Below are 19,201 nucleotides of genomic sequence, written 5' to 3' on the forward strand. Positions count from 1 at the left end.
TGGTTATCACACCAGATTGCTTTTTACTTACAATTGCAAAAGGAAAAAGACATGACTATTACAATTTTTTATCAGATTGAGTTAAAGGTAAAGTTGAAAGATAAAGTTGAAGATAAAGGTAAAGTTGAAAGCTATGCAATGAGGCAAGACTAGAGTTTCTAAATATTTCTGATCAACATCAAGAGAATTAGAAAGATACAGAGAATCAGAGTTTATCCTCTTTTCCCTCTTTTTGTTCCCTCTAGGCAAGTGTCTTAGTAGATTTAATCCCAGAGAAATTTAACAAGAATCCATCTTACACTGCTCATTTTCCCAGTAGTTTTGTTTATTTATTTCCTGTTGTGCCTATTTTTTTTTTCCTCCTCGCTTATGCGACAATCGTTTTGAAGGAATTTCTTACCTATTGTTACCTGTTAAGTCAAACTATCTGGAACTGCCTGCATTTTACCATGTAAGAACTAAAGACTTCTTAGTAAAAAAAAGTAAACTAGGGTCGCTGGATTTTGCTGGACAGACAGAACACTGTAAGGGCCTGCCCCTCCCAGAGGAACTGGCTTGTGGACCCCAGATGTAGGTGTGGGGCAGGCCGGGTGGAGACGTCCAATAGGTGGGGTGCGCATATATCCAGTGGGGTGAATTGGGATTCAATTGGCCACCTGTGTAGGGGCGGGGCTCAACCACCCCCATAAAGATTGGTCTGCGAGGCTGGCGGGAAGAGAAGGAGAGCTGTCAGAGGAAGAAGAAGGAAGAAGAAGCAGAAGAAGAGTTGGCGGGAGCAGCAGAGAGAAGAGTCGGCGGGAGGTCCAGACGCCAGCGGTCCCTCTGCCTGCAGTCCCGCGCTGCCAGCGGTCAAGATGCCAGCGGTCCCGCGCTGCCAGCGGTCCTGACACCTGCGGTCCAGCCGCCAGCGGTCGAGAAGCCAGCGGTCCTGCGCCGCCAGCAGTCCTGTCGCCAGCGGTCCCACGCCACCAGCGCCCCGACGTCTGCGGCCCCAAGATGCCTGCAGCACTGAGACGCCAGTGGCCCCGACGCCAGCGGCCCCGCCCACATACTGCGACCCTCGGCAGCGGCGCCACAGGGAACGGCCTAGATGGCAGCAACCTCGCCGGATCTGTGTCTTTCCGGGGAGCGGCTTCGTCTGGGAAGAGGCCTCCTCAGTGAGCGGCCCTGCGGAAGCAGCATCATCAGGGAAGAGGCTTCCTCCAGAGTGGCCTCGCTGGAGCAGCCTTGTCTGGGGAGTGGCCTCGCCAGAGCAGCCTTGTCAGAGTGGCGTCATGGGGAGCAGAATCTGTGTCATCGGTGTTGTCCTCCCTGTCATCGTCGCTGTCGCCTCTTCTTGGGAACGGGCCTGTCCGGGGAGCGACCTCACCAGCAGTGGCCTTCTTGGGAGTGGCCTCTTCTTGGGAGCAGCTCCAACCGGGGAGCGGCCTCATCTGGGGAGCAGCCTCGTCTGGAGCGGCCTTCTTGGGAGTGACCTTGTCGGAATCATTGTTGTCGTCTTTTCGTAAGAGACAGCCCTGACCGGTCAGTTTGATTTTTGACACTTGGCGTGAAATAAAGCTTTGTTTTTCACTTTATATCAGTCTCGTTCCTTTGATCACGGACCCTAACAAACACTACCTAGAAGTGCTTTCCTTGGCTGACTTAAAATCCTACCTCTTGCTGGGTTGAGCACCATACTGCAATGCCAAACCAAAGTGAGAACTTAAGGAGCAGCTTCATACAACTGGCACATCTTTTTATGCCAAAAACTTTATACCTGGTTTCTTGAAAGCACCCGTTCTTGTCATATCAGGATATTGGATGGCATTAATAAAACAAGAGGCCAAGACCATCAGCAATAAATTCCTATTATACAATGGGTCTATCAGAAATCAATACTGCTGACTTCATGGCACTTTCACTGGATTAGTGTGTGATTGAAAGACGCAGTCAATAAAATGCTTGAGTAGTACAGGGTGTGATGCTTTGGAAATAACTGCTACAATAGCAAACCCAAAGTACATGTTATGTCTGGACTTACAATCAAAAGATTGATGTTAATGCATTCCTGATACTCTGCTTGTCTATCATTTCCCATTTACCAGTCTTCTCTCCGCTTCCAGTCTCTGCAACAATACACTAGACACCCTACTCCTACTGTATAAACTACTACAGCATCACCGTCTTTCTCTGTCTCTTTCTCTCTTCCTCCCTCTCTCTCTCAAGTTTCATTAAAAGTCTTCAGGAACCAATGGGAACCTTTTAAGTTATGGCCAGTCGTGGCTCCCATGACCCTATGATCGTAAAAGTGACCACAAGGCTACAACTTAGCCACAACACAGAGCCTTAAATCCTATGAGTAATGTGGCTAATCTCATTTAAACTTCCCAAAATGTATAACAAGTTAAAAATGAAGTTGATGCTTTTAAAAGCCTTGGAGTTTGAGGGAAAAGAGTCGCCAGGGATGCATCCTGTCTCGAGGGACATTAAAGCCAACCTGCCAGTGAATTTTTTGTTTTGTACAAGTAATATTAAAAGCACAGTATTTGCAAAGATTCCCTCAAATAGGTGCATTCAGTTCAGAAATTATTTATTAGTTTCACTTTTTCCTGAATAGTAATGTAAGCCCCACATATGAAAGGACAACAGCACAATGAAGTATTAATATTCTTAAAGCCTGAACCTTTCTTGCCTGGACCTTAGGGCTCAAGAGTATGTGTGTGTGTAGAGGCTGCATCTAATTCTTTGCAGGTACCTCATTTCATCTAAGTTTTTATTGTTGTTGATGTTATCTTGCTAAATAAAAATGAAATTTTAGAGTGAATGGTATCTTCTCATCTACCTGAAACCCACCTCAGAGACCACTATCAATATGACTGAGCAAAAATGCAAGTTCAAAGAGTCGTCAGAATTGTTCACAGCAGTGCAGAGTGGGGAGGGAAAGCCAGGATCCACACCCAGGTCTTCTCACTGAAGTTTCTCTATATAGAATCGCTTAAACCTCTGTATGCACCAGCATTAACGACTGTCATGAAGACTAGTATCTTGTATGGAGCAAGGCAGCATGCTGAATTAGATCACTGGTTTGCCTGGTTTTATAGGATTTTCCAGGACTGGGACTTCCACTGAGTCTAGGACAAACAGGGATGATTGACAACAGAAAGGTGACTACCTGATATAATAAATTCAAGACTAAGGTGAATAAATAATAGGATAAGGTACATGCACTAATGGAAATTATGTATTTTCATCATGACAGCCAGTAATATATAAATTCAAATGTTTCAGTAAATGATCTTGGAGTTATCTGTATCACAAATTATGAGTTGCAAACTCAAAAACCGTGCAACAAGTCCAAAATGTATTTCTAGCAATTTAATTAGTATTTATAATCATGTACTTTTGGGGGGTTTCACTAGAACAATAGAATTTTAAAAAGTTCTAAGCCATGGTCCACAAATCCATAATCTAGAATTAAATATAGAATTAAAATAAAAAATAAAATTAAAAAATTAATTATTCTCAGAGATTTAGGAATCCTCTTACTTCATTTTGGCATATCTTCACTCAATTTTCTGAAAGAAATATTATAAAACACATGATTTGAACTTTTGTAGTCTTATGAGTAATTTTTAAATTGTTCAATTTAATTATAGTTTAACAGCCTATGAAGAATAGTAACTACTTACAGTTAGAACAATTTTACCAATGAATTATTCTAGATGTTTGCTAAAACACAAATTATTTGATATGCTCCGAAGTATTTAAGTTGTGAGATAACATGTCAATAATTTACATGTCTTTCAATGAATATGACAGCATTTCCTTTCATTTGATTAAAAGTGTTTTTTATTCTTGTTCTATTTTTAGACATCTATTGTGTCTGGGTTATGAAAGCTTCTGGGAGAGTTGATAGTTTATGAGGGATATTTTATATAAGAACTCATAGTCCCAGAGTAACTCTGGATATAACTAACCTGAAAAATGCATTGCCAGGACAACAAAATACACAGGTGTAGGGAGATCTCAGCAACATGCAAACTTCCTGTTACTATGGTAATAGGATTTTGGAAAATCTGGGTCACCTTGCTGCTCTGCAAACAGTCTCAGGATGACCAAAGTTGAAACCCCATAATGACCACTGCTTCTGTCCCCAGATTCAGTGCTTACTCATCACCCATATTTTCACATTTCTAAAGATACATTAATGAGAATAGGGCATATATGTTTGATTACCTTAGGAAAAGATGAGCTCTCAGATTAAGAATCTGCTGAAAATCAACCCAGTTGTAAGCTTTTTCAATTTTCCTTACATACCATTATTAATTTTTATTTCTGTTAAACATTTTCGCTAACAGTTTAGACAGACATATACCAGAATATGTGTTCGTTTCTATAGATTGTTCTGAGAAATGTTATTTAATTTATCCACCAATAAAAGTAATTTTAAGAAGATTATGAACTTATTTCAAGATTAGTCATCAGTGGTTGAAGCTGTACGCAATATCCTAACAAACAGTCTAAGATTCTTGTCATCATCTCACCACATTTACTGATGGTGCCATTTTATTCTTTCTTTCTATTAGCTAGGTTAACAACCCTACATATTATATAGCTACTATATATTATATTTATCATGTGCCAGACACTTTTTAAAAAAAGTTTTTCATTTTATAGCATTTATAGTCTAAAAAACCAAATAAAGTGGGACTTTGTGTTATCCCCATTTTTAGGGAGGGGAAAAATAAGTTTAGAGAAGATAAATAACATCTCCAAGTCTAGAAAACCAAAATTTGTATCTAAGGCTTTCGAATTTCAAAATCCATGCCAAAGAGTTATAGGAAACGTCTCATTCTCTAATGATAGCCCATCAACAATATGTGTGTTCTGTTGGTGTATCTAGTAGTAAATACTGTTGTTTACAAAATCTGTATTATCTAAGATTAAAAAATCTACTAAGGAATTAATGTTCTCAATATATATTTGTGCATGAAATGATGATTCTTGGCTTTTTCTTGTTTTTTTTTTTCCTTCTGTTTTATCTTCTGTAGCACATATTAACTTCTCCATCACAAAAAAAGAATGAGAAAAAAAAATGCATGGGTTCACTGATGTATCATTTGTGATCCTATTTCAATATTTTGACCATGCTTTTAAAAATTCATGATAATACTATTACAAAAGTGATTTCTGTCCCTACCTAAAGTTTTATTTAACTTTTACTGTTGCTTCTTTATCATTTCTCCAAAGATAAAAATAACAGGTCCACAAAACAGTCTCATTAGAGTTCTCTTTTTGACATACTACTAAAGAAAGTCTTTTCTCTCTAAATGGTAGATTCATTTTCTACCATTTCTACCAATCTATTTCTAGATTTAACGTAGATTATATATATATAACATATATATAATATAGATTATCTATATATAACATAGATTTTATCTATATATATAACATAGATTATATATATATATAACATAGATTATAAACTAATTTCTACCAACCTATTTCTACATTTAACACAAATTATAAACTTATACCTGAACTTTTATGTTATTTATTTTTTATTTTTTCAAAGATTTTATTTATTTATTTTGAGAGACAGAGAGAGAAAATGAGTGAGGGGGGAGGGGCAAAGGAAGAGGGGAAGGAGTCTCCATGCCAAGCAGGCACCCTGTCTCCGGCTCTATCCCAGGAACCTGGGATCATGACTTGAGCCAAAGGCCGATGCTTAACTGACTGAGCCACCGAGGCACCCTAATACCTGAAATTTTAAAAGAAAATGAATTCCAAATGACAAGCCCACCTTTCAGTCATTGTAAAGTATTATGGATTGAGATGTGTGCCCCTAAGATTCTTATGTTCAACACCTAAACCTCAGTGTCACTGTGTTTGGAGTTGGGGCCTTAGGACATAATTAAGGTTAAAGGAGGTCAAAGGTGGGACTGTAATCTGATAGGGCTTGTGCCCTTCTGAGAGGAAGAAGAGACACTAGGGCTCTTGCTCATTCACTCTCTTCCTCTGTGAACCACAGGTGAAAGACTACAGGGGGAAGACGGCTGTCTACAAGCCAGGAGAGAGGGGCCTCACCAAAAATCAACTCTGACAGCACCTTACTCTTAGAATTCTAGCCTCTAGACTATGAAAACATAAATTTCTGCTGTTTAAGCCACCCAGTCTGTGGTGTTCCGTTATGGTAGGCTAAGCAAACTAGTCCAGGAAGTCACTGTATTTGCACTATATATTTCTCACAAACTTGGTCTTTTCAAGTTATCACTGTTAGTGAATTACCATATCTACATTCTAATAAATGATGCTATTGATTTGGTAGATACTGGGGAGATCACCTAAAGGCAAGGCACTGCCATATCCATGCAGCTAAGAAAAATGCATGAGGTTAACACCCAGATGTACAGCAAAATGTCTACTGCCCCCTCCTTTGCACTTAAATGGACTGTGTATGACAATGCCACTTTACAAAAGGAAGTTTTTATGTATTTTTATTTCATTATCTACAGCTATTCCTACCGAATTTTTATAACTGGAATATTATTTTATTTCTCATAACACCTAGATACATTAGTTAAATTCCCATAAACATAGGAGAAAACTACCACAAATAAATCACAATGTGCAAAAATTTTATATTGAGATTTATTGCAACTGCTGGGCATTATATTACACTTTCGCTGTGGGTTCTATAAAATAAGAAGAATAGATAATAGTAGATATCTAACATAATAAACAGAGAGGTCCCCTAACCCTCTACCTATTTTATGGTAATTTATTAACACAGATGTAAGGGAAAAAAATAGAAGGGAGAGAAAGAGGAAGAGGAGAAAGGGACATAGGTTTTCCCTATTTATTTGGCCAGTAATACTTTTGCAATGACTTGGTTACTAAATTTAAGGAAGACATCTTAATTAAATAATTTTTATAAATGCTAAGTGTGAGTAGACTGAATCAAATGACCTATATAATTAAGTAAAATTAGCCCCACCTGTCCAATTTCTTTACAGAACGCATAACTCTCTCAAGCAATTATGTAGTATGCTTTTAATCTTAATATAAGTAACCTACTTAATTCTTATTTGCCTTTGAAATCATGAGACATCAACATATATAAGTACTTGAAATATATTAAAATAAATGAAATTTGTTTTATCATAATTTCTAAATTCCCTCAAGTTAGAAATACACATAATCTGAGAAACTTTAATATTTAATATTCAGTTACCATAATTATGATAATTTAAAATATATACCTATATTTAACAATATTCTAAATTTACAAAATATTTTAAAAGGTTCCATCTATTTATTTGTCAGAGAGAGAGAGAGTATAAGCACAAGCAGGGCGAGAAGCAGGCAGAGGGAGAGCACGGAGCCCAATGTGGGACTCCATCCCAGGATCCTGGGACCATGACCTGAGCCGAAGGCAGACATTTACCCAACTGAGCCACCCAGGTGTCCCTAAATTTACAAATTTTAAAGGTTTGTTTTAATGAACTAAGAAAAATACAGCTACATTGAGAATTTATCAATCAAGAGCTAACATTGTTTTTCTTCCAAATGGGAGTAGGAAAATGACCAAAACAATTTGGACCCTGCTACAACCTTATGACAATGAAGAAATAAACCTAAAGCTTCATGTATTATAAAATCGTTTCAGTTGTCATGATAAGTGCTAAGACAGCTAGGTTAGGTATGATGAATAATGACACTTCTGTGACATGAGATTTTTCACAGCATAACAAGTAATCAACAGGGGCCACCAAATGATTGGTTATTCCATGGTAGATGCAATTACAAGCTCTACTATAATGTCAATCCATAGTAGGAAAGTTAAGAAAACATGTGATTGGTAAATCTACAGATGATACTTCATTTTAAAATGACACTAAACATGGCTTTTCTAAGTAGTTGTAAAAAATAGGCTTTTGTTTTAAAGATTATATTTATTTATTTAAGAGAGCAAGAAAGAGAGAGAACAGGAACAGAGGGGAGAGGCAGAGGGAGAGGGAAAAGCAGGCTGCCCGCTGAGCAGGGAGCATGATGCAGGGCTGGATCTCAGGACCCTGGGATCATGACCTGAGCCTAAGGCAGCCACTTAATGACCAGGCACTCCCAAAATAGACTTATTTTTAATAAAAGTTCCAATTCACAAAGTAGAATGGGTTCACGGAAAACATTCTGATAATATAGACAGTATCTGTTTTCCAAAGTAATCATTTATGCTTATTTAAAGTGTGTACACTGCAGGCTATTCCCAGAACATCTAATTTAGCAGGTACAGAAAGGACCCAGAAAACTGTATTCCATGATGCAATTGTTCTGCAGCAAAAACTTTTACAAAACTTTATTCACAGCAGACACTGTTTCCATCTTCATATGCTATGTCATTGGGCATTGTTCAAATCAGGTCAATAAATCGATTATATTTAAAAATTTTCCTTCACTCTAGAGTTGTTAAAATAAAATTTTGTTTGTACCAAAAATATATTTAATAGTCAATTATTTCATCTCCATTACAAAAATTATCTCCAAAGTTACCTTCAACATATTAATTAACAGAGAAGAGTAATCAAACATATTATAATATTCTCTCCCTCAGGACATTCAACATTTTCCTTGCCATTTTGCAACCAAGAGTTAAAAACATGGGGATTTTATGCCATTTAAAGACTCACAAGAGTGAAATCATAAAGAGTACCTGTCTCTGGGGCACCTGAATGGCTCAGTTGGTTAAGCATCATCTGCCTTTGGCTCAGGTCATGATCCCAGGGTCCTGGGATAGAGCCCCATGTTGGGCTGCCTGCTCAGCGGAGAGTCTGCTTCTCCCTCTCCTCTGCCCACCATCCCGCACTCTACCGCCAGCTCTCTGTCTCTAATAAATAAATAAAATCTTAAAACAAAACAAAACAAACAAACAAAAACAACCTCTCACGCTGATTATCCCAATGGTGACTCCTGAACTTTTTCCAGTGTTAGAAAGCAATGAACTAGCCTGTATGCACTTGTCTGTTAATAGTCCTGTTTGCACGAAGATGCTGAAAGCTTAAATTAATCCTGGTGTAATTTGAGAGCTACCTCAATGACTTCACCTATTTGAAATGCACCAACTCTTTCGACCAGATGGGAAAAATGCTGAAGCAAACCTGGTTTGAATATGTAAAGCACCAGCCACATGACAGATTTGATTATAGTAATCGAAAAGTCAGACAAGGTCCTAAGCTTATTATTTTTAACCCAATTATTTACCATAACTCTAATGGTCATTTTGCAGTGAACATGAATCTAAAATTTTTATGAGATAATTTATAAAAGAGAATAATAGTTTATTTTCTTGGTTCAGTCTACGTAACAATACTTTAGCCTGAAAAATAAAGAACGGGACAGAAAGCTGAAAAGTTAAACAAAACATCTATATTACAGAGTTCCTGTGCTCTCTCCACAGGACAGGGAGTCAAGTCTTTGTTTTCTGAGCTGGCAATTGTTAAAAATCACCTCAGAAACAAAGTCACCCAGCTGTTTTATAAGACCTCAGGAATTGGAAACCCTATGACCTCTCATGGTAATCTCCTCCTTTCAGCTTTAGGTCAAGAAATGCTTATTTATTCCTAATAAAACTCTGGCCAAGATTTAGGTTCATTTTCTCTGGCTTCACAAAAATTTTGTGGATAGTAGCTAGTCAGTCTCCTATTTAAAATAACTCTTCACACTTTGGGATAAATTTTGTCTCCACTCGTTAGTAGCTGTGGAACATTGTGAAATAATAAAATATAAAATATACATTCCTAGAGCAGAAAAAATGTTAAATATGATTTTATGGTACCTCTTAGTCTTTAAAGAATTTTTGTTTTTATTGATTTAGTTCATTCTCAAAACAATCTAATGAGGATATTTTAATCACCAAGGGTTAGTGGGTTATGTGTCAAATGATAAAGATATGATAAAACAAACAAACAAAACAAACAAACAAACAAAATCCTCCTGTTTATAGCCCAGTAGTTATAAAGGAAAACTGAAATAATAAAAATAAATTTTTATTTATTTAAAAATTTATTTAAAAATAAATTTTAAAAGTAATAAAGTACTGCTCAAGGGCAAGGTCCATAACATATGTTGTAATATACCAACTCTTTTGTTCTGACTCTTACTGTAATATGTTTACGCAACTCATAGGACTTCCATTTTATTTCTAATTTTTCTCCCTGGATCATGTGTATTTTAAAAATATATTAAAGAAACTAAGAAAAACAAAGATAATTATAATAATTCACCAAGTATTTCATGCCAAGAGCACCATAATCACCCTCAGTTCTTACATGTTAATCTCTGATATTTATTTCTCAACAGCTTATTTCTTCTTTTTTTAAATGAAATGAGATTATTAACTTTTATAAGTCTTAGGTTCACTAAGATTTTATTTTTCTGTTATGTCATTTCCCTCAAGTCTTTCTCATCCTTCTTGATAAAATTTATTTTCATATCCCACATTCTTCTTTTACCTTCCACTAATGACTTTTACCTGGTGCTTAATAAAGCATTTCTCCAGTTTAAGGCAATTTACATCTTAGCCAATATTCCTAAGCCTATCAGTGCAGACCCATAGTAGGAACCCAGGAAGTCTCTGACGAATACATGAATGAATACATTTTAAAAATTATCTTTCAGAATTCTAACAACTCAATGGAACCTGGGATGGTGAATCAACAGTTGAGCACACGTTTTTTTCACCTTCCAATGAAGTCCTAGGTGTCATCTTTTCATCAAATGTGTTGTGTGCTGACTAGCTCTTTGTTGGAAAACTGACAAAGCATGTGCCATGTGCTTTACGTATGTTAACTCACTACTTCTTGCCTACAACGTTATGAATTTGTGAGGAAATCAAGGCAGAGTGTGAAGCAATTTGTTCAACCAGATCCAAGAGCGAATAAGTGGCAGAATCAAAATGTACACCCAGGCACATTAAACCCACGCTTTGTAAGGTTTTTGTTAATGAGAAAATTACTTTTAAAAACTATTTTAATAGCATTATTTGAAAGTAAAAATTTACATTAATTGCTACTGAAAGTTTCTCAAAACCAGTTCCAATTCTATTTTATGAGAGTGATTATTTCCACACAATCATGCAAAAGACAGTCCATTCCCACGCTCGCTCTGTGCTCTTTCATTTCGCAATCCTTCCTTAATATGCTTGCACTTATTCTGAGGTCTCTATTACTAAACACAGGCTAACTTAAGTCACGAGCTTACTAATGTTTTGACATTTTCTGCAAAAATACTTTCCTAAAAACACCTACCTGAAATTACCAATTAATGTTCTTGACTTGAAACAGAGCAAGAGAGAGATTCTTTTTCTTAGCTTTGGAATCACAAAACACTTTTAGCAATTTAGACCATAAATTTTTATGTGAAGAATCTAATATTTCTCAGAATTTCTTTGAACACGTTATGGGTATGATTGTGATATTTATGAATGCACTATTTTAAGGAACTATAATTTTGTATGATATATAAACAAACATGACATGTGAACATATAGCAATTAAACTTTACAGCGTGCATTTACCAGTAATTTTTCAGATCATACACTTCTCTGGGGGAAAAAGAAAAGGTGTCTTGTTCCTACATATACTACAGGAATCATTTGGTGTATAAGAAACTTAACCTTTTTAAACATTAGCTATGGATAACAGACATAAAACATTGAGAGAAAGCTCCATACCTGTTTTATTGGAAAGTCTAAATGACACCATCTTATCAGGAATATTACATACATTCCTCACTGAAGCAATGCAGCTATAATTAGCATAGTCTTGAGGTCGAAGATTCTTTAGTTTTAAGATCTTGGTTTCACCCTGAAAATGTAGAAAAGGTCATTAGAAAAAGTCAATGATAACCAAAAATGAATGAATAAATGAATGAATGAATGAATGAATTATGGCATTATGTTGTATTAGATCATATTATCATCAAAATGTGGCAGGTTGTCTTATTTTTTAAGAAAAAATGCCCTAAGAAACCCAAAAACCAAAACAAAAAAAACATGCATTTAAAAATAATACTGTGATGTGCCTGGAGATAAAAGCTAACAGACTACAATGAAAATTCAGAACATTTTCTTAGCAAACTAGCTTCCTAGGGGGAGAAGTCTATTTCTGGTGGTAGTTATGCAAATTATTGTGCAAGGATCAGAATAGTGTACTTAATAATGGAGTTTATTCAACAAATACTGCAATCTATGGAGACTTCAACATGAAATGTTTCGAAAGGAATGGATTCTTAAGAAGAGCCGATAAATGAAACATTGCTGGTAGGACAAAGTTATTGAAGTCAAACTAATGACAGGCAATTAAATTTATATACATAAATATTTTGTGTATACATATCAATGACAGATGTAAAATGCCTTAAAGAAGCATTCATGAAAAAAATGAAAAAAAAGGGAAAAAATCATTATTGTTTTTGCAATTTTATTTTTCAGGAGTTCAAGGTCTAGATCTTCCAGGTAAATCTGCAAAACTGTAGATAGACTCAAATCAGGCAAGTAGCCAGGAATATCTTACAAATTCTTGATGAGCCTGGAAAGGGCATGTAAAACACTGAAATTGTTCAAAGGGTAAAAGAAGAAACAAACAACAATAAAAATTAAAGAAAAAAACTGCCCAATTCAAAATAGGTTTTTTAAGATTTCCTTACTTTCTAAGGTGATTAATGTACTTTCTCAAAATAGTTCCTCTCATAAGTAACTTAATTATGGAAATGGTAAACAGTATCCCAGTGAAATCATATTTGGTGTAGCAATTTTCAAAATGTTAATTTTTTTCCAAATAACATCTATATGCAACCATGTATAATATCACTCAAATCCTAAAAAATGCAATACTTTCATACATTCTTCAGAAGGATTGTAATACTTAGTAACAACACAAAGGCATTGCCTGCTCATTTGCAAAAAAGCTTGCTCACACACAGGTGTGGATACCTAGTTTTTCAAATGCATCAAATGAATCTCTACTTCAGGTTGCAAGGGCACTGTGGCCATAATTCTATTCATGCACTGTCAAAATTTGGTCTTAAATCAGTTACTTTCCCCAGTGGACTAAGAAGGAACAATCTTCTATCTTCCAATTTTTCTTTAGGAAAAACACTGTATTTTTCTATACAAACAAAAGCAAATGCATCCCACATGAATATACATAAGTCAATGTGCGTATTTCTAGAACTTATATTTAAAACATGCTCTCAGTGCATTACAGAGTTCCCATTTATATTAACTAAGTACAATGGCTAGAAAAGTGTGTGCTTAGTTAGAAAGCATGGTTGAAAGAATTAGAAAGCATGGTTGAAAGAAAATGTTATACTAGAAACAGATGACTCAGACAATTTTTGAATGAGATGATATATCTTACTCCTTCTACCTCTGTGACTATCACTGGTTAGATTTCTTCACTCTCCTTTCTCCTCTCAACACTTAACTGTTGGTATTCCTGGAGCTGCCTGTCCCACAATTAATTGTGAGTTATAAAATTCCCCTAGGTGATCTTATTCTTACTATTACAAGCCCTACCTTCCTGCCCTCCTCCTCAAGTCTACATCTCTATTCCAGAATTTTCCCTTAAGTTTCAGATACATAGACCAAATGTTTACCTCAATATGTCCATTTTAATGCCTCACAGACACCTAAAACTTAACTAACATATCCTATGCTGAACTTCAGATCCAGTCCTCTAAATTTCCTCTTCCTTCTTTAGTAACAAGAATCTTGAACTTTCGATTACTTCTTGTTGAAATATTCAGTATCTCCCTCCCGGATCCTTTTATTGACTTTGAAACATGCTCATTCTTGACCACTCTTTTTACTTATTTTTTAAATGTAATGCTCTACATCCTACATTCTGCTAAGAAATTCCTGATTACAGTTAGTATAGTTTAAAAAAACAAGCAAGTGGGGCATCTGGGTGGCTTAGTTGGTTAATTGTCTGCCTCTTGGTTTCTGCTCAGGTCATGATTTCAGGGTCATGATCTCAGGGTCTTGAGATCAAGCCCTGCAATGGAGCTCCACTGGGCATGGAGCCTACTTAAGATTCTCTCTCTTCGCCTCCCTCTGTCCATCCTCCCCCCGCCCCCAACAAATAAAATCTTGAAAAAAACACAGGCAAGCATAACGATCTGCAACCAGAATTTTTTTTAATATGAAAATCTGATCATGACATTTCTCTGCTTAAATCACATCGATGACTTAACTATTGTTCTTAAAGTGAACACAATTGCTGTTAACATGATGGTCAATCCTATATGGTCTATTCTCCTTTCCTCCCTAGTCTCAGCTCATTCTCTTAGTTCCTTATCCAGCTTCCTTCTACCATAGAACCTTTGCAAGTGCTTGGCTCATCATCTCTCTATGCCTTATCAAATTCATCTCATTCTTAGATACTAATACTCCCTACTTCCACAGGTAAACCTTGCCTCACCTTCTGGAAGAGAAGAAATCACTTTTGGTGAAGTATGATTTTATTTCTTCGTAATACAGTCTCATTTTTCCATTTATTTCAGGAATGGATTAATTTTCTGCCAGACTCATCCATCCCCTTGCCAGTAAGTATCTAGAGGGCACTAACTTTGTCTGTCCTGCTCTCAGTGTTATGTTCCAAGCACCTAGCACAGGACTTAGCTAGCATAGGAGAGATACTTTGTAAATGAATTGAAAGTGCTATAACTACCTATATTTCACCATTCAAGGATTTGCACATATTTATTTCTCCAGGATTATTATCTGCTTGGTACCTGATATGAATTCAAAAGATGCTAATGTACATATAAATTAATATTCTAAAAGCAATCATACAGTAATAATGATTCTCAAATACATACAAAGGAGAAACAGTGTCATTTAGATGTATATTTAGTGATAAATTCTCTTTACTCACAGAGTTAATTATATTCTGCCAGCACTTGTTTCTGTTTCCACTGAAAAATTATTTTTAATCCATATTTTTAAAATAATATTTCAACACTCCACTGAAACTGTACCTACTAATGTCATTAATGATGCTCTTTTGTTACAATTCAGTAAATCTTTTTATGCTTCTATACTTTTCTGTTTATTTCTGTATTTCTGTATTTATTATTTCTAACACCGTAGATTGCCTTTGCTACTTTGACAACCCCTATGTGTAGGTAATTATTGTATCATAATTTAGTTACTTCTTGGTTGCTTTCCATTTCATTTTCTATCTATTGTACAAATTTTAGTCTGTAATCTTCTACTAATATAACTCCAGTAGAATATGATCCATTATCATAGTTTTTATTAGCATCAATGTATAGGTTCCTGACAAATCTCTAAGCAAAATAACAACAACAACAAAAAATGCTTTAAAAAAATCACCAATAGTGTTTTAATTAATAAAATCGAACTTCTCCAATTTTTTTTCCTATCCATTTAACTGCAATTGTTAGCAATTATGATCTTGCACTTGTATTTTCCCCCCACTCTGGACCTCTTAAGATAATCTGTTTTGGTTTTCTAATTCTTTTTGATCATTCTTTTTTTATGTATTTATTTATATCATTTATTGACTTCTATTTTTCCTGTATTACCTGCCTCCCTTATAAGAAACTCCCTTATACTTTGCCAATGAACAAGTTAGGCTTGCCTCTTCTATTTCTATTTTTTATTTTTTTAAGATTTTATTTATTTATTTGACAGCAAGAGGGAAAGAAAGAGCACCAGCAGGGGGCGGGGGCAGCAGGCGGAGGGAAAGGGAGAAACCCACTCTCTGCCTAACCAAGAGCCCAACCAAGAAGAGCTGGATCCCAGGGCTCTGGGACCATGACCTGAGCAGAAGGCAAATGCTTAACTGACTGAGCCACCCAGGTGCCCCAACCTCTTCTATTTCTAGATTGTATTTCTTTTCCTGTTGGATGCCCCTGGCCTCTCTGTACATGTCCTCTCCTCTCCCTATCATACCTCTGACTTCCTGCCTCATGTCATGTTCTTTGATAACTGTTTGATGGAGATTTTCATCAGTAGGGCATATGAGGTCATATTAAACTCAGTGAGTTCACTATTACACTCCATTAGAATGGCTGCATTACCTGTTTTCTCTTCTGATGTTCTTTTTAATGCAAGCCACCATCACTCTCCCATAATCCAGACTCAGAAGACATGGCATCATTCATTTTTTACTGTTTCTCATTACCCCACATTCAAGGACATTAAGCTTTAGATTATTCTTTAATTTTCTTTTCACGAAATGACCTTTCCTTTCCAATCATATAGGCACAATATTTGCTTTAGACCCTTATCATTGATTTAACCAACATTGCTTGAGTGCTCATTCTGGCTAAGGTAATATATGGTCTATTATGAAGAACCATAGCTCTCTTTTATTATAATCATTCTGATGCTGCCACCAGACATGGCTTCCTCGTGCCATGTCCATGCTAGAAAACTCTACCCAGCTTTCTTCTAAAACACCATTTCAAAAACTTTAGTTTGTCATTTGAGATCCTATGCAGTCTAAGCAAAATTACTTTTTCCTTATTCCTCAAACGCCTCATTCCCATCAACTAAGTTTCATCACTATTTTGAACTGTCTCTTTATAATATTCAATTCTGTCATCTTTAAAGAAAACACTCCCAGGTGCCTGGATGGTGCAGTCGGTAAGCATCTGACTCTTGATTTTGGTTCAGGTCATACATCTCAGGATCTTGAGATGGAGCCCTGCGCTGGGCTCTCTGCTCAGCAGGGAGTCTGCTTGTAAGTCTCTCTCTCTCTCTCTCCTCCTCCCCCTCGGCTCCTCCCCGTCCAAAATAAATAAATAATTCTTTATTTAAAAGAAGAGAAAAAACACTCCCTACCCCCTGATATGCATCTTTTTCTGTTCCCAGCTTAACCGAGGTGCAGTTCAAAAAGATTTGTACATATTCTCCACTCTTTTCTGACCTTCTCAATTAGAAGTAAATTTTTACTTTCTTTGGAACTTTCATTGCATTTTTATACTAAGACATCTATTAATTAATTAATTAATTTTTAATTTTAATTTTATTAGCCAACATACAGTACATCATTAGTTTCAGAGGTAGTGTTCAATAATTCATCAGTTGCATATAACACTCAGTGCTCATCACATCACATACCCTCTGTTTATAAATCACTATTTAGTGCTTACTTGTGAGTTACCTTTCAGTGGTTGCCTTAAGTTCTTTAAATGAATCGTAAGGCCCCTGGGATAGAGATATCCTGTTTCTCTCACAATACATAGTAAGAAATTTTCCTATCCATTGCTTAATAAATTATTTGTTGATTGAGAATGCACTTAAAATTTGGTCTTTTCCACCCATCATATCCTTCAAGAAGAAATGTAGTCATAATATATAATCATAATGATTTTTAAAATAAAAGGCAAAAACATAAAATCTATAAAAATTAGACTTCATTCTTCTTCACTAAGCACTTGGTCCTTTGCTTATGTTGCTATATTTCTTGTATTACCCTTATTACTTTCTCATTTCTCTACCCTTTCTAGAAAACTTGTCACATTAATAATCAGTTAGATACTGATTTTTTCTCTGTAATTTTTCTATATTTGAATATTTTCAAATGGATTATTAGAATGAACACATGGCCAACTCTCCTGCTCCTCCCTGTTCTTGGTAAAAAATAAAAACTGTATGAGAAACAGCCAAATCCTTTAAATGTTAGGTTAGTCACGCATTTCTTGTCTGTTATATATTAAGAAATAGCCAGTTTCTTGACTTAAAATTAACTACAACCATAGAGGGAATGATGTGCTTGGAAATTCTGTTCCTTGACCTTATGCTGCTAAGAGAGAATGATCTTTGATAAACTCATCCTAAGTTGAAAATACTGTAAGTTGAAAATGCATTTAATATAACTAATATACCAAATGTCATAGATTAGCCTAATCTACCTTAAACATGCCCAGAACCCTTATATTACCCTGCAGGTGGGCAAAATCACCGGGCATAAAGCCCATTTATAATAAAGTGTTGAATATCTCAGATAATTAATTGAATATGCTACTGTAAGTAAAAACAGAATGGCTATACGGGTATTGGTTGTGATCAGTTGGGTATCACTCTTGTTGTGACCACGTAGCTAACTGGGCACTCTGGCTCACTGATGCTGCCTAGCATCACAAGGACAGTATCTAACTGTATATCACTAGCCCTGAAAAGACCAAAATTCAAAATCTGCAGTATGGTTTCTCTTGAATGTGTATCACTTTCACACTGTTGTAAAGTCAAAAAAGCATAAATTGAACCATCATAAACTGGGAACTGTCTGTATATGTTTTCTGTCATTTGCTTTGTATATTTTTTCACTTTTATTTTGCTTTTTTTTTGAATTAGGTATTTGTATCGATCTGGCTTTTCCATTATATGAGATAACTTCACTTGACGTTCCACCCCTATCATTTGTGGAGTGCATGCTGTCCATTCAGTCAAGATTGCTGACTAGAAAAAAATAGAGCCCAATCATTGCCTTGCACATAAGCTTTCGGTCAACATTGCTTAACCATATTGACTCAAGTAGTAATAGGAATAAAAAATTCTTAACATTAGGTGAGGCTGAAAGGTAGATTTATAAAGCTGAGTTAGGGGTCATCCATAGAATTCTAGTCAGTTATGAATTAGAAAATGTAAATGGGAAATAAGTCACAAGGGAAGGAAATATACAAATCAGATACATCTGAACCAACAGCAATGATGCTCTGGCCACTAAAATACAGAGGTCACTACTGTAGTAGATGTATTCCTGAAATGTTTTGTGTACCTATGTTTTTGTGATCGGGAATGTGCCTGGTGTTTATATTACTCAAAAGTAAGAATACATATTGTTAAGCCTTAAAAAGAGGATTCATGTCACCCTTCTAGATAATTCCCACAAGAAGTATGGCCCAATAAATATAATGGTTTGCACATGGCATATTCTAGTTAATTCTTATGCAGAATGGAGCAGGAAAACAGGCACATGAGAAGAAAAGACAAAAAAAAAAGAATAACTTTTACTGTGAACTCTGGATCCATGATAGCTGAGCTACTCAGCTACTCAGCTATCATGGGATTAGAGAATTATTCTGGGTGAACTAAGAAATTTATATCTAGTATTCAGAAAACAAGGTACCAAGATATGTGAACCTACTGGATAGCCATCTAAGTGAATATGCAAGATTAGGCAGC

General features: G+C 35.9%; 1 protein-coding gene across 1 annotated transcript in view; it reads right to left on the reverse strand.

Annotated features, from left to right (window-relative positions):
* LOC111138987 (MAM domain containing glycosylphosphatidylinositol anchor 2) overlaps positions 1 to 19,201 on the reverse strand; it is an 853,965-nt gene that overhangs the window by 297,012 nt on the left and 537,752 nt on the right. Inside the window, exon 5 of the mRNA XM_022491049.1 lies at positions 11,714 to 11,846. Coding sequence (XP_022346757.1) covers positions 11,714 to 11,846 — 133 coding nt within the window. The remainder of the gene's footprint in view (positions 1 to 11,713; positions 11,847 to 19,201) is intronic.

This window comes from Enhydra lutris, unplaced genomic scaffold (assembly GCF_002288905.1).
Source record: "Enhydra lutris kenyoni isolate GAN:26980312 unplaced genomic scaffold, ASM228890v2 scaffoldscaffold4, whole genome shotgun sequence".
Classification (NCBI taxonomy): domain Eukaryota; kingdom Metazoa; phylum Chordata; class Mammalia; order Carnivora; family Mustelidae; genus Enhydra; species Enhydra lutris.